The 26,113-nt window shown below is 45.7% G+C and overlaps 1 protein-coding gene across 2 annotated transcripts in view; it reads right to left on the bottom strand.

The window, feature by feature from the left end:
• Window positions 1–21,801, bottom strand: part of LOC148163168 (uncharacterized) — a 39,837-nt gene extending 18,036 nt beyond the window's left edge. Inside the window, exons 1-4 of one of the 2 annotated variants that reach the window (XM_088027136.1) lie at window positions 21,618–21,801; window positions 21,316–21,401; window positions 18,214–18,285; window positions 6,294–7,621 (exon numbers count right to left, since the gene is read on the bottom strand). In XM_088027136.1, coding sequence (XP_087883262.1) covers window positions 7,476–7,621; window positions 18,214–18,285; window positions 21,316–21,401; window positions 21,618–21,700 — 387 coding nt within the window. In that variant the 5' untranslated portion in view covers window positions 21,701–21,801 and the 3' untranslated portion in view covers window positions 6,294–7,475. Of the gene's footprint in view, window positions 1–6,293; window positions 7,622–18,213; window positions 18,286–21,315; window positions 21,402–21,617 lie in introns of those variants that run through there. The other variant, XM_088027137.1, reaches the window with a different exon arrangement.
• Between the last annotated feature and the right edge of the window lie 4,312 nt (window positions 21,802–26,113).

Below are 26,113 nucleotides of genomic sequence, written 5' to 3'. Positions count from 1 at the left end.
CCAAAGTGGGGCTCAAACTTAAACCCTAAGATCAAGAGTCACATAGTTTACTGACTGAGCCAACCAGGTGCCCCTTTTAGGATTTCTACATAAACAATTATGTCATCCTCAAATACAAGTTCTACTTCCTACTTTCCAATTTTTATGTCTCTTGTGTTATTGCACTAAAATCTCCAATACAATGTTGAATACAAAAGGTGAGAGTGTATTTGCCTTGCTCATAAGCTTAGGGGGAAAACAATCATTATTTCACCATTAAATATGACGTCAGCTCTAGATTTTTCATAGATACCCTTTTTCACATTGAGGAAGTTCTTTTCTATTCCTAATTTGCTGAGAGCTTTTGTCATGAACAGGTGTCAAAAATGTCTTTTATTCCACCTGAGATTATCTTTTTTTCCCCTTTTTTCTGTTAATATGGTGCATTACCTTGATTTTCCAATGTTCAACCAGCTTTGCATTCCTGAGATAAATCCCACAGATTATGACGTATTATCCTTTTTATATATGGCCGATTTTATTTGTTAACATTTTGTTAGGAATTTTTGCATCTATGTTCATAAGAGATTGATTTTTAACTTCCTTCCTTCCTCCCTCTCTCCCCCTCCCTTTTTTTTTTTTAAGATTATTTATTTATTTATTTGACAGAGAAAGACACTGCGAGAGAAGGAACACAAGCAGGGGGAGTGGGAGAGGGAAAAGCAGGCCTCCCATGGAGCAGGGAGCCCGATGTGGGGCTCGATCCCAGGACCCTGGGATCATGACCTGAGCCAAAGGCAGACGCTCAATGACTGAGCCACCCAGGAGCCCCGATAATGCATCCAATTTACTTACTAATAAAAGGGACATTCAGATTTTCTATTTTATCTTATGTCAGTTTGGATAAGATGTAATTTTCAAGGAATTTGTCCATTTCATCCACATTGTCTAATTTATTAGCATAAAGTGGCTTACAACATTCTTTTAATAGCCTTTTCATATCATTAGTGTAATGATACACCTTCTTTTGTTCCTGATATTGGTGGTTTGTCTCTTCTCTTTACTAGGGGGCAGGGAAAAGGTGGTCAGTCTGCTTAGGGTTAATTAATTTGTTACCTTTTCAAATAACCAACTTTTGGCTTTGTTAAATTTATTTATTGTTTATCTGTTTTCTATTTTACAATTTCTGCTCTTCTCTTTATTATTTCCTTTCTATCATTTACTTTAGGTTTACTTTACTCTTCTTTTTCTAGCTTCTGAAAGTGAAACATAGGCCGTTTTTTTCCAATATTAGGTTTTACAGCTATAAATATGTCTCTAAGAATAAACTGCGTTTGTTTCATCTTGCAAAGTTTGGTATGTTTTATTTTTGCAATCATTCAGTTCAAAATATTTCCTAATATTCTCTGAAATTTATTGGACTATTTGTCATGTAGAACTGTGTTGTTTAATTTCCAAGTGTTTGGGGTGTTCTATATATGTTGTTATTGATTTGTAATTTAACTCCATGGTGGTTAGGTAATTTACTCTATATGATTTTAGCCTTTTCCAATTTATTGGGATTTGTTTTATCACCCAGAATACGAACTACCTTGGTAAATATATCAAGGGCACTTGAACTTGAAAGTAATGTGTATTCTGGTTGGTGCTTTGTTCTGTAAATATTAATCAGATCAAGGTAGCTGAAAGTGTTTAAATCTTTTCTGTCTTTACTGATTTTTGTCTAGTTGTTTTTTATTTTGTTTTAAGATTTTATTTATTTATTTGACAGAGAGAGACACAGCGAGAGAGGGAACACAAGCTGGGGGAGTGGGAGAGGGAGAAGCAGGCTTCCCATCGAGCAGGGAGCCTGATGCGGGGCTCGATCCCAGGACCCTGGGACCATGACCTGAGCCGAAGGCAGACACTTAACGACTGAGCCACCCAGGCACCCAGTCTAGTTGTTTTTTATAATTGCTGAGAGAGTGATGTTAAAATGTCCAACTATGATAGTGAATTTGTGTATTTCTCCCTTTAATTCTGTCATTCTGTTAGTTTTTCCTTCATGTATTTTGAAACTGTTATGTATGCTTATCATACCTTCCTGGTGATATTTATTATTGTGAGGCTTCTATTTTTATCTCCGACAACAGTCTCCATCTTAAAATCTACTTCATTTGATATAATTTAGCCACTTCAACTTTCTTATATTTATTGTCTGCATACTACATCTTTTCCCATCCACTTCCTGCAACCTCTCTCTCAAAGACAGTACTGTTGGACCATGTTTTGTTTTGTTTTTTTTAATCTATTCTGACAGATTCTGCTTTTTAATTGAAGTACTTTAGACTAGTAACCTTTAATGTAATTACTGATATGGTTGAATGTTGGTCTACCATTTTACTATTTTTTCTTTTTATCTCCTGTTTTTTTGTTTCTCTGTTCCTCCTCGCTTGCCTTCTTTTTGGGTTAGCTGAATATGTTTTAGAAGTCTACTCTAATCTATCAATTAGCTTTTTTGCTATCTTCTTTGCATTTTTAGGAAGTGGTCACCGTAGAAATTATAGCTCCTTAACACTTCACAGTCTATTTAAAATTAATATTGTGCCACTTCATGCAAAATATGTATTAAGTGTTACATTTACATAAGTTATAAACCTCACAATACAATGTTAAAATATTTGCTTTAAACATTCATAAGTATTTGAAGAAATGGAGAGAAAACTGGTTTCTTATATTTATTCTTATATGTACTATTTCTGGTGTTCTTCATTCTTCCTGAAGATCCAAATTTCTACCTGGTATCATTTCTTTTTGCTCTGAAAAAAACTTCCTTTAGCATTTCTTATAGTGCAGATCCATTGTCCATGAGTTCTCTTAGATCTTGCTTATCCATAAATGTCTTTATTTATTTTTAAATGGTTTCCTGTCCAGGACTATGCTGTTGTGCCCTTCTCTGTTTCCCACAAGACTTCAGGAAAAGTCTGCTTCACAGAAAGCCTGGTTACTGGTGCCTTGGGGAGCATGGGGAGAAAAGCATCTGTTGGGGCAAAAAGCTTCACCCAGAGAGGACCACAGCAAGAGGGGCAAGAAGTCCAGCAGAGATGGAGAATCATGGCAGCAGAAATTGAGAACAGAGATGATACAAACTGTCCCTCTTTCAACATGGGAGCACCCCAAAGTTTCTGCAATGATGCACACACCTCCAAGCCTCTCATTTGGATGTTAGAGGGAAAGTAACCTCAGAAACATGGAGAATTTGCGGGCATTCAGGTTACACAAAAGACAAGTTTAATTCAACTTGACCAGTATTATTAGTGTGTAATGTGTACTTTCAGTCCTCTGGGCCTTCATTAAGACTTTTCAGAAATCTTACTTTTCAGCTAGGGAATGTGCAGACTCAGCAGAAAGGTTCCCTTCCCATTGGTCCGTGGAGTCAGCTGACTCCATGACTCCACCTGGGAAGTTGCTCACCAGCCAGAGGCTGCCAGATGTGCCCCATACACAGGTAAACATGTCAAAACAGAGAGAGCAGAGCAAAGCTTCCTCTCACCACCAGTGATCCTTGGAAAAGAACTTTTCCTGAGACACGTGTTGCTCGGCTCACCAAAGCCGGGCATGTCTGGGGCGCATGGTGTGGGAACTTCTTTCTAGCTTTCCCTGGGAAAGAGTCATGCACGCGTGCAGGGCTAGGGCTGGGGCGAGGCAGGAGGGGCACTAGCCTCAAGTGCCAAATTGAAGAGGGCGCAAAAAATCTCAGAAATCAAGATAAAGAACATTTGACTGCAATATTTTTCTTTTAAGAAAAATTAACGTGAATAAGCTCTATGATGAACAAAGCATTAAAATTCCAAATAAGACTGTGTGACTCTGCTCTTGTGTAATTCACATCACTTTCCATCTCCAGTCTGGCCCCACCCTCGCTGGGCCCCGTCTTTACTTAAAATGTTGGTGTTTCATTCGTCATGGATCTTTTTGCCTTACTCTTGATTTTAAAAAAACATTCCATTAAAATGGCATTTATCTTGATTACTGTGGTTTTTGGCGCTCCCTTAAATTTTGCACTCGCCTTACCCTAGTATCAGCCCTGAACATCTTTAAGAACCTCTTTAAAATCTCCCTGGCCACTCCTCCAGCCCATCAAAAGAAATCCCCCAACATAGTTTGATGATGAGAAGGCATTTTTTCATATATAAATGTAAAAAGCTTACTGGCAACAGTAATAAGAGCCAAAGGAGGGATTTGCCTAAACTCCTGGCACACCCATTGAGCAGTTTTATAAACAGGAGTTCTACAAACTTCTAGATCCCAGGGTAAAAAAAATTCATCAACTAAAATGATCTTACATTTCTTCACTTGAACATAAGAGACTAAGAACTAAGGAGGCTGAAAAAGACAAGAATTTGAGTATATTTTGTTACATGGGTTATAATGTACAGTAAATGGATTATGTATTCATGGTTTCAGTTGGATGGAATAATTAAATCTCAGCTCTGATACTTCATGGTGGAGTGTGGTCAGCATGGGTGCCATTCATAAAATACTGACTCCCTTTTACTTAGTCCCAATGCATGTCAGTAGAGGCAAAATGGAATAGCGGTGAGAACTCTAGATTGTGAATCCCAGTTAAGATATGTATTACCCATAACAACTTGAGCAAGTCATGAAATGTCTCTAGGTCTCACTTTCCTCATCTGTAAAAGGGGGCTACAAATTTAGCTTAAATACCATGTCTTTAAAAAAAAAAACTTAATTGCTTGCTCCTTTATTTTTTTTAAAAGATTTTTTTATATTTGAGAGAGAGAGAGTGCACCCTCCAGCAAGAACAGGTGGGGGGAGGGGCAAAGGAAGAGGGAGAAACAGACTCCCCGCTGAACAGGGAGCCCGATGCAGGGCTCCTTCCAAGTGACCTGAGATCATGACCTGAGCCAAAGGCAGAGGCTTAGGGGCGCCTGGGTGGCTCAGTTGGTTAAGTGACTGCCTTCGGCTCGGGTCATGATCCTGGAGTCCCGGGATCGGGTCCCGTGTCGGGCTCCCTGCTCAGCGGGGGGTCTGCTTCTCCCTCTGACCTTCCTCTCTCTCATGCTCTCTACCATTCTCTCTCTCTCTCTCAATAAATAAATAAAATCTTTAAAAAAAAAAAGGCAGAGGCTTAACTGACTGAGCCACTCAGGCGCCCCGCGTGCTTCTTTATTTACAGTAAATAATTACAGGTCCTCCTCATTATCCTTGGTGTCTAAAACCATAAAAGCTAATTTTGAAAAATAAAGAATTATTTCTGAAGAACATTTTGAAAATAGAGACAGGAATAAATATAGCCAAATTTTGTTTTAAAAGAATAATGATCACAAAACTTTCTGGAGTCCAACAAATTGGTAGGCATATGCCAAATGGGAGAGGCAGTGACCACTTCTAATCTGTAACTTAACAGAGCTCAGAATAGACATTCTGAGGGGCACCTGGCCGGCTGAGTCGGTAGAGCACGTGACACTTGATCTCAGGGTCATGAGTTGGAGCCCCACATTGGGTGTAGAGATTACTTTAAAAAAAAAAAAAAGCTCAGAATTTTTTTTTTTTAGCTCCCTGGGTTAAAACATCAGTGAGCTGGGTTGATTAAAAACAAAACAAAACAAAACAAAAAACTGGGCTTAACATCTCAGCTAAAGCTCCAGCAGATGGAGGAGGAACACTGCACTTGACAATGGTTGACTGTCATTTTTCGGGGGTGGAAACATCACATTCCCACCAGGACTTAATGAAGAATCCAGGTTCTATTATTAATTTCCTCCCCAAAGTCTAATCTTGTCAGGATTACAATTTGTGATTCTGACTATAGAGCATTTGGAAGTTTAGAATTATTCTTTAATTATTTTAGCAGACCATTCCCTTTGCTCCTCATTTTCAGTTCCAGCTCTTTTTTTTTTTTTTTTAAGATTTTATTTATGGGCGCCTGGGTGGCTCAGTCGTTAAGCGTTGCCTTCGGCTCAGGTCATGGTCCCAGGGTCCTGGGATCGAGCCCCACATCGGGCTCCCTGCTCGGCGGGAAGCCTGCTTGCTTCTCCCTCCTCCAACCCCCTGCATGTGTTCCCTCTCTCACTGTGTCTCTGTCAAATAAATAAAATCTTTAAAAAAAATCTTTTTTTTTTTTAATTTATTTATTTGACAGAGAGAGAGAGACAGGAGAGAGGAAACATAAGCAGGGGGAGTGGGAGAGGGAGAAGTAGGCTTCCTGCCGAGCAGGGAGCCTGATGCGGGGCTCGATCCCATGACCCTGGGATCATGACCTGAGCTGAAGGCAGACACTTAACGACTGAGCCACCCAGGCGTCCCTCAGTTCCAGCTGTTCTTTCCCATCTTCTAGCCAGGTGATTCTCTTAAGACCTTTGCCAAGAGCCCAATAAAGAGACACTAATATCTTAGAAAGAACAGGAACAAAACTCCTATGAGGTCCCCTGTATAGTCTGTCTCTTTAATTAGCAGTCATCGCACCTGCGATAAACCTCATTGGCTATGATACTGCCACTTATAATTCACACACCATACAATCCACCCATTTGAAGTGTACAATTCAATGGCTCTGAGTATGTTCACAGAGTTGTGCGACCATCGCCACAATCAGTTTCGGACATTTTCATCACCCCGAAAAGAAACCTTGTACCCAGTAACGGTTACCTCTCATTCTCTCGTACCCCCCTCCCCAGCCCGGCAACCACTAATTCATTCTCCGTCTCTAGCGACTTGTCTGTCGTGGACACTTCATATAAATGAATCATTACGTGGTCTTTTGGGAGGGGCTTCTTTCATTTAGCCTGACGTTTTCAAGGTTCATCCATGGTGTAGCATGTATCTGTACCTCATCTCTTTTTATGGTCGAATAATACTCCGTCGTGTGGATATACATTTCATTTATCCATGCATCAGATGGTGACCATTTGGGTTCTTTCCACTTTTTGGCTATTGTGAATCATGCTGCACTGAACACGCTATACAAGTTTTTGTTGGATATATGTTTTCAATTCCCTTGGGTATATATCTAGAAATGGAATTGCCAGGTCCTATGCATCTTTATAGTTTTCAACGGAATAATGTGACAATGACCTATCTCTTCCTGCATACAAAATTATCCCAAAGCTTCAGGGTTTCAAACAACAGTAATCATTTACTACCTCTCATAGTTGCTGTGGGTCCGGAACTTGGGAGTAACTTGAATAGGAGGACCTGGGTCCAGGTCTTTCACGAGGCTGCAGTCAGATGCTGGTCAATGTGGAAATCCTCTGAAGGCTTGGCTGGAGCTGGGGACCCATTTTTAGGATGGCTCACTCGCATCTGACACGGTAGTGCTGGTTCTTGGCTGGGGCCTCAGTCCCTCCCCATGTGGGCTCCCCCACAGGAGTGCCTGAGCGTCCTCCAAGTAGCAGTCTTCCTCTAACACCAGCCAACCGAGAGACCAAGGTGGAAGCTGCACTGTCTTTTATGACTTAGCCTCAGAAGTCAGACACTGTCGTTTTCACCAAATTCTACTGTTCACATAGGCCAGCCCTGATTCCTGTGGAAGGGGAGCAACAAAGGGGAAGAGGGAAGACGCCGAGGGAGGAAGGCTGGAGACATCTTGGAGGCTGGCTGCTGCAACAGGTTGACTTCAAAGCTCTGTCCTCTGTCGTTCCTGCAGAGAGGATCCAAAGTGACAGATCCCAGGCAAGAGGTCAAAAAATACGGGTCATAGTCTGGAGGATGGTGACAGCACCGTGTCTCACTCCCTCCAGTGGGTGGATTTAACAACCTGCACTGGAGCTTCCTGACTCTCGCGCTGGGGAATTTGAGGAGAAGGAGAATCTAAGTGCACTAGATTAGGTAATAGAAAGATAAAGAGCTCCAAGCCTGCCTGCTGTCCTTGGATTATTGCCCCTGGTATTCACCTCTGGAAGGGCCAACGCTTTGTCTCCCTATCTGCACCAGCAAAATCTTCCTGGAATGTCATTTGCGTGATTTGATCCAGTAGTAAAATCCACGTTCTCTCCTGGCAAATCAGCAAGTACTTATTAAGCATCTACTGTGTACCCAAGAGCAAATCTTAGGATCATTTGAGACCAGTGTAGATGGATACGCCAAAAATGGCCAGGCATGACCAAAAGAGATTGTTGTCAAACCCACCTGTCTTGAGGCTTCAAAGGCAAGAACTGAAAAGGACTTTTTTTTTGAGCTAGCATTTAGAGACGGTACTGCCCAAAGAATGCTTTCAGGATGGTTTTCATTTAGAAAATTCCCGAGGACGTGAAACACAAAGAAAGATCAAGGAACCATTCTAGAGGGATGCCTGGGTGGCTCAGCCGTTAAGCGTCTGCCTTCGGCTCAGGTCATGATCCCGGGGTCCTGGGATCGAGTCCCGCATCGGGCTCCCTGCTCCGCGGGGAGCCTGCTTCTCCCTCTCCCGCTCCCCCTGCTTGTGTTCCCTCTCTCGCTGTCTCTCTCTCTGTCAAATAAATAAAATCTTTAATTGAAAAAAATAAAGAGAAAAGGAAACTCCCAAGAGTCTTCTGTAAAGGACAGTATAGGCTGCGGTATTACTGCTCCTTCATGGAATGGTATATCAAAGGAGTCAAGGTCAGCCGGGTGCCAATTACCCACATGACTAAGTCAAAGCTGCGTGTCGGGTGCTGAAGGTGACAACTGTCTCAGTAGACAACATCTCCTGGCAGTTACTAAAAAGTCCAGGGGTTCCTGGCTGGCTTAGTGGGTGGAGCATTCAACTCTTGATCTCGGGGTTATGAGTTCAAGCCCCACACTGGGTGTAGAGATTACTTAAAAATAAAATCTTAAAAAAAAAAAAACACCAAAACACCAGCATTACCAAAACTTTACATTGTCCTGCGATCCCACAGTCAGCCCCTGAAAGTGACAGTCTCAGCTTGCTCCACCCCCGACTTCCGGATGGGCAGCCGTTTCAACAGCTCAGCCGGGAGCTCCCGGGTTGGGCAAGGGCACCGCTTGCCCTCCTGCTCCCCGAAATGGAGTGTATCCTTCTGCTCACTTGGGCTCTAGGCGGGAAGGCAGAAACCTGTCCTGTTCCCTGCATATCGGGGGCAGTGTGGCCAGAAATCCATGGCACAAAAGCCCCCCACATTTCCAAGAACATCTCAGAGCCACAGAATCAGTGTCTTTGAACTGGCCCAGAGTAAGAAGCTCCTCCACATAGCACAGCTCAGGCTCAGATGTCAAGGGGCATGTTCTGATTCCTAGTCCACTGGATGAGCAGGAAGCAGCTGGGAGCGCCACTGACTTAGAAGAAACAGATCCAATCAAGGCCCAGAGGATGCCCACGTTAAAAACATGAGCCCTCTGGCCTTCAGAGTTCACTAAATATGAACATATGAACTCTACGAATTAGCTTCGATGCCAGCCGAGCCTGGGTATCACCATCTGCCTGCCAGGGCCAGCTGACTGACTTCCAGTTAGCAGTGAGAGCAAGTGAAAAGGCCACCAGCCTCAGGGGCTTCAAAGAGGAGGAGGTCGGGGAGATCCCTGACAACAGAATCAATCACAGAGCCCTGATGAGAACGACAGAAGAAGGTCTTGCTACTTGCCATGAAAGCAGGGACCAGACTGTGATGGCTCCAGGCAAGCCCACAGCCCAGCCACCACCTGCTGTGGACAAAGACCTTTCTCCTCCAGCTCTGACTCTCTGATGTGTGTTGTGGGGGGGAAAGACCAGCCTCCCACTGTGTGCCATTCACGGAGGACGCTCTTGGCTTCCCTAATTACCCGAGACCAGGCAAAGGAGTCACAGGCCCAGCACACAGCCAGTTCTCATGAAGAGCAAACACTTTCATGGCACTTATCAAGTGCCAGGCAGCCAGGCACTGTCCTAGGCGCTTTACGGGTAACTCATGCAACACTCGCCCCCTGGTAACCCTATGAGGGTAGTGCTCCTGTTATCTCCACGTGGCAGGTAGGGAAACTGAGGCAAGAGAGATAAAGAAACATGCCCAAAGTCACTCACCTAGTAAATAATGAAGCCAGGATTTGAACCCTGGCTTACATCTGTGCTTTTAACCACTGTCTATGCAATTGAGGAAATGAACACATTTCAAAAACCATATACAGACAGGACGAGATGGATAAGGGGGTCTGCAGAGGAGGTATGTGGACGATAGGAAAGCGGAGTGGGTCTCACTGTTACCTAGGGTACTTATAATCGGTACCATCTCATCCACCCATTCGTTCATCCTCTCACATTTTGAATTTAGGGCGTTCTCAGGGTTAGAACGGGAGGAAACAAGAGGAGCACAACTTAGATAATGAATTGAAACGGAACACACAAACAGTGAAAGAGAGAAAGGAGGAGGATCTGGGGCCGAGTGAGTCGTGCTGAGGTCTGGAGCAGGGTGGAGGGCCACAGCTCCCAGCAGCATTCCCTGGCCACACACACACACACACACACACACACACACACACCCCACAGGTTGGGGGTACTCCTCCACCCGCCACACAGCAACCTTATTGTAGCATTTTCCACAATGCGTTGCCGTTTCCTAGTTGCTTCTCTGCCCACTACTAATTTCTGTATCTCCAGTGCTAGGCACGGACTAGTCATTCAGTGTTTGTTGAATGATTTACTGAGGGAAAAGAGCTCAGATGCACTAAGGGGAAATGAGCAGCAGGCTCACCTGAGCAGGGAGGGCTACAGCAGGGTTTCTCAAACTAGAGGAAACATGAGAAGCACATAGGGATCTGTGAAAATGCAAATCCTGATTCAGTAGGCGTGGGGTGTGCCCTGAGCTTTTTTATTCCCAGCAAGCTCGCTGGTGATGCCCCTACTCCTGCTCCCTGGATCCTACTTGGAATGCTGAGGCCCCTGATGATCCCTGGTCCTTCTCAGCCCCAAAGGAGCCTCATTCCGTGCTCGGGCCCCCTTCCTCTGCCCCCGTGCCCCCTCTGCTGCCCCCACACAGCCTTAGCCACTGATCCCGTTTGCCTTCCGGCCCAGATCCAGATTTGAAGACCATCTATCCAAATCGCGGCAGTTCCCACAGTGTGGCCCATGGGTCCCAGGGTGGGCCCGGTGAGGGCGCTCCTACGGTCAAGGATATCTCCCAGATCACCCCCCCCCCAGGTGATCACAGGATCACAGGATCACTGCTCACCTGGGCCTCTCTGAGGCTCCCCGCAGTCCCGCGATGACGAAGGTTTGTTCAGGAGCTAACAGGATGGCTGAGACGGGGAGGGACTCAATGGCCCACAATCCTCCTCAGCACCACCCCTACCCACTCAGCCCCGGAAACAGTGGCGTCCCGTCCGTCCAGATTGCCATCCTCAGGAGCCGCTTAAGGACATAGGGAAATGATAGAACTACCATAGGGAAAAGGCAAGGTGTGTCTTCTTGGGTGGAGGGGCAGGTACCCTTTCCTTGCCAGTGATGCTCTTTTTTTTTTTCCCCCCGACATCTTCAGGACCCTGGTCTCTTACCCCTCGGTCTATTAAAGGGTCTGATGCCATCATATATGCGGAACCGTACGTGATCGATAAGACCCCGACATACCACTGCTCAAAGCTTGTTGTTCCTGCTTTGCTCCTCTACCCTCAGCCTACATCCATTTCCTATCCCTCTCTGTCCCTGGGACTCTGGCCCCTCGGGGCCTCCCTGACCCTCCAGGCTTCCAGGGCGGGGTGGGGGAGGGGCTGGCCGGTGGGGGGCACTGCGGGGAGAGCTGAGGGCAGGGGAGGTACACATCACCGGCCAGTGGCTGTCTTCCCACGGCCTCAGCCCTCCACAGCTCATCTCTACCAGGCTCCCTTTGGCCCTTCCACCCTAGGGTGCTACCCACTGCCTGCCGCCAAACATCCCGGGGCGCCTCACCATCCCTGCTGGCTCCTTCCATCCTGCCCACTTCACTGTCAACAGTCCTGTCACTGTCTTCTTTTATTTTAATTTGCAGTTAAACCCTTTTGAGTCTGCCTTCTGTTTTCTTGCTAGGATTCTGACCAAACAGAAAGGTGCATTTTTTACCAAGCACAGGGTCCCAGTTTGGTTTAAGCCAAAGCAATGAAGCTCTAACAGTAGAATGGGGGACTGGACGGAGCCGAGAGAGAGAGAGAGAAGGTATTTTTGAGGGGGGAAGGGTGCCAGTGTTTCTCAGTGCCTTGAAATCCAACTACGTCAAGGCCTGCCTAGGAGTTCGCGTCTCATTTTACTCTCCTCAGCCGTCCGGAACTCGGGATTGTGGGAATCAAGGACAACCGAGACCAGACCCCATGTCCCAGAACCTCACACTCAGGGACACTCCGGCGGAGCAGGATGAAAGGCCTGGAATGGAATTGAATGTGACAGGCAGCCAAGCAGGGCAGAGCCGCAGAGATAAGGGCCTAATCAGAGTTCAGACAGAGAACAGAGGCAGAATGGCAGGTGGAGGCTTTGTTCCAACGCTGGGGACCTGGGAGGACCCTGCAGGGCGGGGGAGAAGGTCACATGGGACCTTGGAGCACTGCAATGCAGCCCCATCAGCAGCCTCAGCCCAGAAGCCAGAGCAGGCCCATTTCTGCAGCCTCTTGGAGGCCCAAGTGGTTTTATTTGCTCCTCCTCTGGGTTCTTACTGCGCATCTACTTGACTCGAGCAGCTCCCACGGATCCGGCGCTTGCCCTGCGCACGAGCTCGTTCGATCCTCCCAACCACCCTGTGGGTGGGCGTTATTCAGCCCTTTTTATAGCTAAGGAAAGTGAGGCTCAGTCCAAGTGCCTGGCCCACAAATTTATAAATAGACACCGAAGGAACCAGAATTTGAATCCAGACTGCCAGGCTCCGAAATGCACTCTCTCGAGCACTGGTTTATCCACTGTGATTTCTAACTCCAATGGTTACAGCAGCATCTACAACGGGTCAAGGGTAGTGCTGAGCACTTTGGACGGAGCCTTCACAGCACCCCCCTGAGGTAGGTCCTAGTATTTCCCGGTACTTTCCAGAAGAAGACACTGTCCCACCAAGAGGGTGACATCACTCTCTCCAGGGCCCACAGCCAGGTCATGGTGCAGCCAGGGTTTGAACCCAGGAGACCAACTCCAAGTTCATGCCTCCAGCCAAGACATTCCTCCAGAGCAGAGCCTAAATTATCTTTTTTTTTTTAACAGATCTTATTTTGTAGAAGGGTTTTAGATTTACAGAAAAATTATGAGGATAATTCAAAGAGTTTCCTAAATACTCTGGCTAGGACTTTTCAATACCATGCTGAATAAAAGTGGCGAGAGTGGGAATCCCTGTCTTGTTCCTGATCTTAGAAGAAAAGCTCTCAGCTTTCACTGTTGAGTACGATGTTAGCTGTCGGCTTGTCACAGATAGCCTTTATTTATTTTTTTTAAGTTTTTTTTTAAGATTTTTTATTTCTTTATTTGTGGGGGGGGGATTGAACACAAGTGGGGGGGGAGCAGCAGAGGGAGAAGCAGGCTCCCCGCTGAGCAAGGAGCCGGACACATGACTCGATGGGATCATGACCTGAGCCAAAGGCAGATGCTTAGCCAACTGAGCCATCTAGGCGCCCCTTAAGTTTTCATTTTAATCACCGGCTCACCACGACAAGCACACTCCTTATTCCCCATCTCTATTTTCCCCATCCTTCCACCCACCTCTCCTCTGGTAACCATCAGTTTATTCTCTACAGTTAGAGTTAAGAGTCTTTTTCTTGGTTTGTCTCTTTTCTTCCTTTGCTTGTTTGTTTTGTTCCTTACATTCCACGTGTGAGTGAAATCATATGGTAGCTGTCTTTCTCTGACTGACTTATTTCACTTGGCATAATACCCTCTAGCTCCATCCATGTCGTTGCAAATGGCAAGATTTCATTCTCTTTGATGGCTGCATAAACACATGGCCTTTATTATGTTAAGGCACGGTCCCTCTATACCTGCTTTGTTGAGAGTTTTTATCATAAATGATGTTGAATTTTATCAAATGCTTTTTCTGCACTTATTTAGGGGATCCTATAACTTTCATCCTTCATCTTGTTAGTATGGTGTATCATACCGATGGATTTACATACGGAATATGCATCCGTGGAATAAATCCCACTTGACCCACAACGTAGGATCCTTTTCATGTATTGTTCAATGTGGTTTGTTAATATTTTGTTGACGATTTTTCTCTTCTTGTGGCAGTCTTGTCTGGTTTTGGTATCAGGGTAATGTTGGCCTCATAAAATGAGTTTGGAAGTGCTCTCTCCTCTTCTGTTTTTTGGAGGAGTCTGAGAAGAACTGGTATTAACTCTTTAATTAATTCTTTAAATGCTTGGGAGTATTCACCAGTGAAGACTTCTAGCCCTAGACTTTTGTTTGTTGGAGGTTTTCGATTATGGATCCAATCTCTTGACTAATAATTGGTCTTTCAGATTTTCTATTTCTTCAAGAAATAAAGACAAATAATGATCTCACTCATATGTGGAATCTAAAAAATGAAAGAAACAGGGGCGCCTGGCTGGCTCAGTTGGTAGAGCATGCAACTCTTGATCTTGGGATTGTGAGTTTGGAGATTACTTTCAAAATACATAAAAAAGTTGAGTGTGGAGATCACTTTCAAAATACATAAAAAATAAAACACACAAGCAAACCAACAATAAACCAAACTCATCAATCCAGAAAACAGATTGGTGGTTGCCAGAGGTGGGGTTGGCAAAATGGGTGGTCAAAAGGTAGTTTAAAAAAAAAAAGAAGAAAAGAAAAGAAAAATTTCCATACACGCCAGGCCCAGTTTCCCTTACTGTTAACCTCTTACATTAGTGGGGTATATTTGTCACAATTAATGCACCAGTGTTGATATGTCATTATTCACTAAAGTCCATAGTTGATGCCGATTTCCTCAGCCTACCTACTATCTTTTTGTGTTCCAGGATCCCATCCAGGACACTATATTACATTTAGCCATCATGTCTTCTTAGGCTCCTCTTGGCTGTCACAGTTTGTTAGACTTTCCCTGTTTTTGATGACCTCAACAGCTTTTTAAATTGTGGTTAAAAAGCAACACATAAAATTTACCATCTTAACCATCCTTGAGTGTACAGTCAGTAATATTAAGTACATTCACACTGTTGTGCAATAGATCTCCAGAATGTCTTCATCTTGCAAAACTGAAACTCTATACTCATAAACAACTTTTTTTCCAATCCCCAGCCCCGGGTAACCACCATTCTACTTTGTGTTTCTATGAATTTGACTACTTTATTTTTTTAAGTTTTTTTTTTTTTTTTTTTTAAGTAATCTCTACCCCCCTACATGGGGCTTGAACTCACAACCCCAAGATCAAGAGTCACACGCTCTACCAACTAAACCAGCCAGGCGCCCTCTGACTACTTGAGATACTTCATTTAGATCCGGAATCATACAGTATTTACCTTTTTGTGACCGGCTTATTTCACTCATCATAATGTCAAGTTTCATCCATGTTGTAGCACATGTCAGCCTTTCCAAGGCTGAATAATATCCCATTGTATGTATGTACGTACCACATTTTATTTATATGTTCATCCACCAACAGACAGTTGGATTGTTTCCGCCTTTTGTCTGTTGTGAACATAAGGAATCAAGAAACCGCCATATTGTTTTCCGTAGCAGCTGTACCATTTTGCCTTCCTACCAACACTTGTGATTCTCCAGGGCTTTTTGACAGTGGCCGTCTTAATGGAGCTGAGGTGGTATCTTACTGTGGTTTGACTTTCTTTTCCCCGATGATTGTGATGTTGAGCATCTTTCGTGTGCTATTGGCCATTTACACATCTTCTTTGGAGAAATGTCTACTTAAGTCCTTTGTCCATATTTTTATTGCTGAGCAATCAATGCATATGTCACAGTTTATTCATCCGTTCCCCTGGAGATGGGCCTTTGGGTTGTTACTGGTCTTGGCTATTGCACATAAAGCTGCTGTAGAAGTCTTTTGTGGGTATATGTTCTCATTTCTTTTAGATAAATACTTTTTGTACTTTTGTACATTTCTGTATCTACCAGTACTTTGGCCCTATTTGGTACTCAAAAAAAGTGGCCTGAGGTAAAGTGGACTGAGTCACAGACCTAAGAGCTCTGAGGTAGTAATAATCATTTCATGTAACAAAGTGCATTTCCTATAACAAAGTTTCAAAGGTGAGCATGAATGTCAATTGTAGAGGCTGAATAAAAAGAAAGGACATCTGAGGTAGAGACTCAGTGATTCTATTAAGAATTTTGAAAAAGGATTGGCTTTGAAGAAGAGCCAAAACATGGGGACAATCAGGAAACTTCTTCCTGCAAGGGACAGAGCCTTCTCTCCCCCACGCTGACTGGCCAGGGAGTCCTGGAGGGTGTCTTGCTGGAGTCACAACAGAGAGCTCAACACGGGGGAGGCAGGCCCAGCCAGAGCAAAGATTATGATGCCCCATAGTTTGTTAGAGAGATTTTCTTGTGATGTTTTAGATGTTGCTGAGGAACATTAATAGTCTTTGCTTTTTCCGCTCTAAATCCACTCCTGAAGTGCCATACTGAGAGACTTTGCCCTGGCTAGGATAGCCCAGAACAGGGCACAATCCAGCAAACTTTTCTCCTTGGCTCTAGAAGATGTTTGTCTGCAGTCGGGAAACCTGAGTTTCTGCCTTTAACACGCTGTGTGTGCAGTCGGGAAACCTGAGTTTCTGCCTTTAACTCGCTGTGTGTGCCCTTGTCTCCAAAGTTCCTTCCAGCTCTCAAATATTACGACTTAGCAACTATATTTTTTTCTTCAGTAAGTATTTTATTTATTATTTTTTTTTCGTAATCGCTACACCCAACGTAGGGCTCAAACTCATCACCCTGAGATCAAGAGTCGCATGCTCTTCAGACTGAGCCAGCCAGATGCCCCTCTTAAGTAAATACTTTTTTCTTATTACAGAGGTATATGTGTTCACCATAGAAAGTTAGAAAATATAATAAGGGAGCAGAAGAACATATAAGATCACTCATAATTTCAGCACCCAGTGCTACTCTTATTAACACACACTCATGCATATGAAAATATGTGTTGAGTGCCTGCCATGTACTGAGCAGTTTGAAATACACCTATCTAGGCTATTTATATTTATGTTTTAATGAGATCATCCTGCTTTGTAACCTGCCTTTCCCTCAACAGACAGTTGTGAACATACTGCCATGTCTGTATATATTTTCCTACAACGTTTCAGGTTTTCATTAGTAAACACGCTCAGAGCTAGATTTTGAACAAAGTCATAACCATTTTTTTTTTAAGATTTTATTTATTTGACAGAGAGAGACATAGCAAGAGAGGGAACAGAAGCCGGGGGAGTGGGAGAGGGAGAAGCAGGCTTCCCACCGAGCAGGGAGCGCGATGCGGGGCTCGATCCCAGGACCCCGGGATCATGACCTGAGCCGAAGGCAGACGTTTTTTAAAGACTGAGCCACCCAGGCGCCCCAAGTCATAACCATTTTTTTAAGACAATTCCTAGAGGTGGAATTACTAAATCAATTAGTAATCACGCTTATGTGTCTGGGCAATGCCAAGTGGCCTGTGTCCCCAGGCTTTCCTTATGTCCTTCCCCTCACACGTACACAGTGAACAGGGTTACAACTGTGCTGTCCCTTAGAGCAGGCACTAGATACGTGTGGCCATGTAGATTTAAGTTAAAATTAATTAAAATAATATAAACGATTCAGGTCCTCAACTGCACGAGCCACATTGCAAGCACTCAACAGACATATGTAACTAATGGTTACTGCAATAGTTCAGAAAACATTTCCATCATCACACAAAGTGCTATTGGACATCACTGGTCCAGAACAACGTTCAATTGAACCGTTATTATTTTCGGGTGGAGAGATTTGGGGGAATTTTCCTTCTTATTGTATTTCTTGGCCCCAATATAGAGCATTTATCAATGATTCTTCTATATTTATTATGTTTAAAAGCTTCTTCCCTTTGGAGGGCTATACCTCATTTCCACTAGCCACCTGTGGATGTTTGATTATGGGAAATCTCCAGAGCCCTTATGTTGGGTCACTGGTTTGAATTCAAAATTCCTTCCTGGAGATGGAGCTCAAAAAAGGTGTATTAAGAATCTTTATATAGGGGCGCCTGAGTGGCTTAGTCGGTTAAGCTCAGCCTGAAGCCTGTTTAAGATTCTCTCTCTCTTCCTCTCCCTCTGTGCCCCTCCCCGCCCCTGCTCACATGTACTCTCTCTTTCTAAAAAAGAATATATAAATTTACGTATATATGCATAAAGAAATTCTGGAAGGATACCTAAAAAATTAGAAACATTACTTACCTATAGCATGGGGAGTGGGTGTCTCTGCAGATGAGGACAAGAATGGGAAAATTTCCTGTGTGAATGTATCACCTATTTAAAAATAGATTAAAAATAAATTTAAGATACATCCTTTTAATAGCACGCAATTGTAAAAAATATGGTAGGCAGTGAAATTCCTTTCCCTGAAGGTTATTGGCAGGTTAATAAGAATCCTTCCAGACTTGGGTCTGTTATAGACAATCACATATGATAGCTTTATTGTATAAATGGCTGGTGTGTTCTCATTCCTTAGAAACCACCAGAGTCCTACCTCCCTTCCTGGTAATAAGAGCTAGAAAAAGGGCTTCTGAAGCTCCAGGACTTCCCACCGCCCCCTCACCTCTCCAGGTGGCCCTTGCTAACACTCGATGTCTCTTTTGAAAGCCCTTGTGTCAGACCCGTTTCCAGGTGATTGCAGAGCTGGTGCCAGTCATTAGCCAGCTGTGGAGGTTTCCAGGTGGGTTTGCCCCACTGACCTTACAGACTCAGACCCTTTGCTTCTCGCCCTCTCCCTTCCTCAGGTGTCTCTTTGTGCACACCTTTCCAAGGCACTGTGGGTAAAGGGAGTGAAGAGTGTTTCCACAGTACCGGGTGGAGCCCTGGTGTATGAAAGAGGCAGGGACATGGGGCACGAGTCACCTCCAGGTCCCCTGTCCTCCAGGAGACTGGTAACAGTCCGTTAACCTACTGCTCTTGTCCAACCTCAGTTCCATATCCACTCCCAACCCCCACCTTGCTGGACACATTTCTGAACCTTTCTTACGTCTTTGCATTTGTGATGGGTTTGCCACATTGACCCTGGAGAGTCCATTCTCCACTCCTTCCCTGGGTGCATCATGGTCCCTATCTTTGCTAGGTTGGGGAGTGAGTGAGTAAGGGACATTTCCGGAGGACTGAATGGGCCTGGAGTCAGTGTAGGAAGGAGGTGGGGACATATGGTGTGAGTCATCCACAGTGTCTCTGATGCTCCTGGAATTCACCGCCCGGTACCAGGACCAAATAGAGAAATCCCAGTTGTGGTGAGTGGTATGCCCCCTCCCTGAGAGGCCCAGTAACTGGTCTAGCTTCAAAGGCTGTTCTCCTGACCACACAAGACTGAAACCAGCAAATCCGTAGAGACAGAAAGTAGATTAGTGGTTGCCAGGGACTAGGGTTGGGGGGATGGGAAGTGACTCTTAATGGGTACGGGGCTTCTTTTTGGAGTGATGAAAATGTTCTGGAATTGGGACTGTGGTGGCAGTTGCTCTGTGAATATACTAAAAATCACTGAAGTATACACTTTAAAAGCGTGAATTTTATGAAATGTGAATTGTATCTCAATAAAAAATCGATTCATCCCTGGTGGTCTGGTGGTTAGGATTCGGTGTTCTCGATAAAAAATCAATTTAGGGGTTTGCAAATCTACTGAGATCCAATTGACATGCAATAAAACGCAAGCATTTCACGGTAGAGTTCAATGATTTTTGGCAAAGACACTGTGCCACCATCACTCTCATCAAAATATAGAACCTGTCCATCACCCTAAAACGTTCCCCTTTGCCCCTTCAGGATTTTTTTCAACAAAGATGAATAGAGTACAGACTATCAGAATTCATCACACACAGTAAGGGTATTATTTCAGAAAATGGACGTTTCCGCTCATTTAAAGATACATACACACACATAAGGTTGTGATGTGGGCCACTGTCAAAAAAAATGTAAAAGTTCCCACAGAAACATGAAGTACCATGCAACGCTTGGTGGTGGTGGTAGAAGGTGCTAAGTACTCGCTCTGACGGTCACTACGTGCTGAGAATTCTGCCAAGCACTTAGCAGGCATCATCTCATTTAATCCTTCCAACCACCATCTACCTGTGTCTCATCACCTCATTCCACAGATGAGGAAACCAAGGCTTCACTACCTGCGCTGGGAGCTGGTTCTATCTGATTCCAAAACATACTGTCCTTAATGCCCTCGTTTCCTCTTGATGGGCTTATGACGCCCGCTGAAATGTCAAAGCCTGGAGGATACAGGCAGTATCCGTCAGTCAGCCTCAGTTAATTCACTCGAGCACAAAGTACTGAGAGTTAAAAAGACACAGTCCTCCCTCCATGGAGCTTGCAGCCCAGTAGGGAGCATCTACCAGACAGCTAAAAGCACCAAAGAGAAGGCCACAGTATCATGTTCCTCTTTATCACCCTGGGTGTGACCCGGGGTGTGATGGGCTGGCTCTTCCTACGCGCAGGCCCTCGGAACGTCACCCCGGCCTTTCTCTGGCACAATCCTGGACAGCTAGGCCAGGTGGAACCTGCCAGGCCCAATCCATTCGAGGTTGCTCTGAAAGGCCTGAGGCGGGGGTCTTAGGTGAGACACACAGTCCTGAGGCTGCTGGAGGCCCAGGCCCAAGCCCAGGCCCTTGCTGGAAATCTTGGAGCCTTCCAGAACCCTCCAGAGTCCTTCTACCAAGCAACTGGCCACAGAGCAGCCAGGGCAGGATTTACAGCACAGAATTCCTCTGTCATTAGGGTCTTTGTTCCTGAGGGTACCTCCGTGATACAGGGGTAACCGCCATCAGTCTCTCATTGCAAAAGGGTCAAGACTGATAGCACGGGTTCTACCTCCCAGTTAGCCCTAATTGATTTCACCCAAATTGATTTACTGCTAATGAGCCTGTTTGTCTCAAGACCCAAACTTCTTTTTTATTAGATTCTCTGGCATCATTAAATCTTCCGACCATCAGGGACTGTCTTAAAACACTATTCTTAAACATCACTGCACTCAACACACCCCTATGGTCTGGAAAAGTCAGCAGACCCCCATCAGAGACCAGTTTTCATCCCAGGTGTAGCTAAAAACCCCGCGAGTCTCGTGGTCATTAAGCTTCCTCAGTGCCCTCACCTGGTCTCGTTGGCCAGGGCTGATGTGGAAAGAATTGGAGTCAGACCTGAGTTTGGATCCCAGCTCTGTCCCTTTTTAACTGTGTGACCTTCGGCAATTTACCTAACCTCTCTGAACTTTGGTTTCCTCATCTCAAAAAAAAAAAAAAAAGAAAAAGAAATGAGGCTAACATCCAAAGCCTTGCTGGGTTATTGTGGGATTACCTGAGACTGAGGTATGCAGTTGGCACTTAATACGTATCAGCTCTCCTTTTCGTTCCTTTCGTCCGCCTGCCAAGGAGATTAACATTCTGCAGAGACAAGAAGCAGAGACAAGAACAGCCAAGCAACTTTCTCTTAAGGAGGATTTGTATCTTTGTTATTGTTTTTCCTGGAAGGGGATGAACAGGAAACTTGGACTGGCAAGAACACCATAGGCTTGGCCCTTCTCAAGGGTATTAAGGGGACGTTTCCACGGGGTCTTAACCGCCGTGCGTTATAACGTACTACGCACCACGCGTGCTCACCTGGAAAACAGTCCTCCTCGCTCCGTCTGCAGCGCCCCCAAGAGGTGCGAGCCACCATCGCCCCACTCCCCTGGACCCCTCATCGGCGTGGCCTCCACTTCCGCTCTTGCTCCTCAAAATATGCTTCTCTCCAGGAGGCCAGTTCTAAAACCGCAAACGAGAGGACACCAGACGCCAGCTCTGGGCCCCGCCGTGCTCTTTCCCCACAGAGCCCACCGCGGTCTGCCCCCCGCCGGCCTCTCCCCTCCTCCTCCCTCCCCACGCCGGACTGCCTGCGCCTTCCACCAGCGCTTCTCTTACCACCCCCCCCGCCCCCGCCCCGCGCGCCAGTCTGTTCCAGCCTCAAGGCCTTCCAGCCGGTCTGCCCTCCACCTGGCCCTCGGAACGTCCTGATGGATGGATGCTTCCTTTTCAATAATCAGGCTTCAGATTCAGGGCCACCTGCTCAGAGAGATCTCTGATCCTGGAGGCGCCGCCGGCACATCTATCACTTCGCGCTACTTATTTTCATCCTTGCACTTGTCATTACCTAGAATTCTCTGGTCCCTTGTCTAAGTCTTGTTCACCATGCCCACTCACCCCGCCCGGGCCCGGCGGCCTAGAACACCGCCTGGCACACGGCAGGTGCGCCACCCGCCTTTGTTACATAAATGAACCCTTTTGTCTCACCATCGAGGCATGAATCAATGATCTTCAGGATGGTCTCTCTTCAGAGGAGAGCTCCTAATATGTAAGTGTCTAGACAGTCCTTTTATTTTTGGCAATTTTGGCAAAGTGACTTGCTTCTGGAATTTAACAAAACCAGACAACGCCTGTCTCCCTAGTCTCATCCAAAGCTGTGCCACCTCGTCCAGAATCTGCAGAGACTCTTGCAGTCTGGCCCCTCCGTAATAACTAGGCACAGATGAGACAGAAGTTTGACAAATCCCGCTGGAATATTCAGCTGCCTGAAAAACTGGACTGGAGCCTCAAGCCAGAGGGAGCTTGAAGCCAGAGAAGGCCCCCGCTCCTCCGTGGCTGGACACATGGGATTAATTCAAGCAGAACCCAGGCAAGAAATACTGGCCCCTGAGAATGCTAAAGAAAGGGAATTTTAAGATCCAGACTGAAAAGAAAGCGGGAGTGGAGGGGCTGGTGGGGGGAGTAGGAAGGACTCACCCTCCTTAATCCAAGGGATCTTAACCTGCTAGAATTGATACTAAATGTTAAATTGGGGACAGGTGCGTGCATGCATGCACATGTGCGTTTTAGGGAGAGGGTCTATGCTTTTTATCAGGGTTGCAGTAGGATCTGTGCCCCAAAAGTTTAAGAGGCGCAGATCAAGAAGGCATGCAATTAGGTTAAAGAATCATCTCCATCCTAAACATGACCTGAACTGGAACAATCACGAGAAAGGAAAAGTGCTTTGTGCTCCAAAGAAAACAACAGCCATTTCCAACAGGAATTGGCTGTCACATTCTCTGAACTTGGAAAAAAAATCAACAGAGCATCCGCCCAGCCTGCTCAAGGCCCATCCCTTAAGCCCAGGTCTCTGGGGAAGGCAGTGAGCCTTTGTTTTCCAGTCTGTGGGCAACTGGCTAGGCAAGAAGCCAGAGGGGAGAGACCTCGATGGAAGAAAATACAGAGATGCGCCAAGCTGTGCAGCCTAGAAGCACCCGGAGGTGGACTCTGACTGATGCCCCAAGGCCCACGGAGTGAGGAAGAAGGTGCTAGTTACAGACTCCTGATGTCTCGATTTGGCTCCAGGGAGGATGCTGGGCTTGCTTTGCCCTCTGGGTGCCCCGAGGCACGACCGTATTAGTCACAGGCCTGGGTGCTTTTCCGAGTCAGTTTTGGACTCTTCACGGTTGGCAGGCCTACCTGCGGCCACCCCAGCTATCCGACTGGAGCTCCTGCCTGTTCGAGGCGATGTGTCACATCTGGTGTTCAGAAAGAACACTCCCTTCCCCTGGCCCTTCTTGCTTTTGTGAAGGGAGAACCTGGGACATGGCAGAAGTCCCAATAAATGCTGGGAGGAGAGCTGTGAGCAGGCAGCAGGCCCCGAGCCAGTGTGCTGTGCCAGCCCTCGGTGTAACCTCCAGGGAGGGCGCAGTCTACACACGTCCCAGCTTCCGAGGGGCAGGCCCTGGGTGGCAGCCCGCAGCCCTGGCCTCTCCAGGAGTCCCATGGACTCACATTCAGACTGGCGTTGTAATTTTTTGATGTTTGTATGTGTTCTATCTTTAATATATCCCAGAGGGGATTCTTGATGTCCTTCCCTAAATCTGATTCTCCTCCAAGCTTCACCATTGCAATACATAGCCTCTTCACCACCCAGCAGCTCCTCCTTCGGGTCCCAGCTAAACAGCACCTCCTCCTCCTCCTTGCAAAGACCTTCCCAGGCGCCGAATCTAGTGTCGTCATTCCCCCCACCCCCCACACACACCCACACACCAAGATGCTCTCTTTCATGTCAGCCTGTTTGCTGACATGTAAAAGTTACATTCTGTAACTTTTATTTTTCTGTATGTCTCTCCACTCAAAATGTCAAGTCCATGAGGACCAAGGGTCTTTATTGGCTTCTCCAGAGTCACTCTCCAGCCTTCTCCCCTGTCCTCTAGGCCTGAGGAGGCTGACGGTGGGCCCTGCGTTGCCCAAGCTCCCAGAAGTCACCAGCAGCAGCCAGGTGAAGGGACGGTGGGTAGGTGGCCCCTCCCTGCCAGAGCTCCTACGAAGCAGCCTTCTCCTACGGCTCTTGCTGGGTTCCAGCAACGACTTTCCCCCCTTGCCCTCCCAGGCCCCGGGTCGGAGGCGGGGGATGGCTGTCATCTGTTGCCAACCCTGACATGCTGCGAACAGCCCATTCATGAAACTCTCCTCAGTGACCCATCTTAAATGTGCCACCTGATACCTGACAATGGTTCTGACCAATACAGGGGCCATGTCTAACTCACTGACCAGTGTCTCCCACCAGTGGGCTAAGGGATGTCTGGCATACCTCAGGTACTTAATACATGGCTTTTGAATAAATGAATGCATAAGGATACTACGTTTTTATTTACATTTTTATTAAGATAGAATTCATATACCATAAAACACCCTTCTAATGTCTCTAACTCAGTGGTTTTTAGTTTATTCACAAGCTTGTGAGACCATCATCACTAATTCCAAAACATTTTCTCATCACTTCAAAAAGAAACCCTGCACCCATCAGGGTCTCTCCCTGTTTCCCCCTCCCCCCACCCCGCCCCTGGCAACCACCATCTACTTTCTGTATACATTTGTCCATTCTGGACACTTCCTATAAGCGGAATTATGTAGTTATGTGGCTTTCTGTGCCTGCTTCTTTCACTTAGCATCATGTTGCCACATGTAGCAATATTTCATTCCTCTTTATGCTGAATAATCTATCCTGTTGTCTGGAGAGACCACATCTTATGCACTCATTCATCAGTTGAAGGCGGTTTCTGGCTTTTGGCTATTATGAATAATGCTGCTATAAACATTCATGTACAAGTTTTTGTGTGAATATATGTTTTCAGTTCTCTTGGGTAGAAACCTCGGAGTGGAATTTCTTGGTCACGTGGTAACCCTATGTTGAAGTTTTTGAGGAAAGACACTTTGTTTTAAATCTCCCCACGGCCCCCAGCACTGCACAGCAATCTCTTCAGCCTGTGGCCCCAGGTATTGGCATCAGCCTGGAGAACCCAAACTGACAAGGATGTGGAGCAAAGGGGGTCTCAAACACCGTAGGTCCATGGCAGGTATGCACCCACGAGACGTTCTTGCACACCTGCACCAGGATATTCAAACAAGGATGCTCAAAGCAACATCACTGGCCGAACATTGGGGATAACCTAATGCTCATTACCAGTAGCATGGACAATACATTGTGGGAGAAAGAAAGAAAATAAATGGATTACGGCTATATGTAACAGCATAGAGGAACCTCACAAACACAGTGGAGGAAAAAAAAACACAAGTTACAAAAGAATATGAACAGTTTCACTTACAAGAAGTTCCAAAACAAGTAAAACTAAATCATGTAGTTTAGGGATGCATATGTAGGTGGAAAAACTATTAAAAACCGTTTCAACGGCAAACAGGATATTGGTTGCCCTTGGCAGGGAGACGCGGTGGGGAGAGGCTCAGGAAGGTCTGAGCGGCAGCCCGTTGTGTGGTTCCTGTCCTGGGTGAGATACATCAAGGTTCACGTGGAGTTATTTTTTTTTTTTTCACGTGGAATTATTTTTAACTGTACGTAGGTACTGACTGACCCATGCACTATTCTGAAGGTTTTATTTCACCATTTAAAGCATAGACAGAACAGAGCCTCAGTCTAGATGTCAGGAGACCCGGATTCCAGATCAGCTCGACAGTGCGAGAGCTGTGTGACACGAGACAAATGATCTCATCTCTCTGCCTCAACTTTTGTCTAATATGGGATGATAATAACTGCCACTTACTCAGGGCTTCCTATTCCTAGGCACCATGCTAAGTGCTGTTACATATGTTAT

This window comes from Eumetopias jubatus, unplaced genomic scaffold, assembly GCF_037043125.1.
Source record: "Eumetopias jubatus isolate StellerSeaLion01/CBP00866 unplaced genomic scaffold, mEumJub1_p1.0 scaffold_10, whole genome shotgun sequence".
NCBI lineage: Eukaryota > Metazoa > Chordata > Mammalia > Carnivora > Otariidae > Eumetopias > Eumetopias jubatus.
Note: the sequence above shows the minus strand (reverse complement) of the source record. Positions and strands in the feature narration are given on the sequence as shown.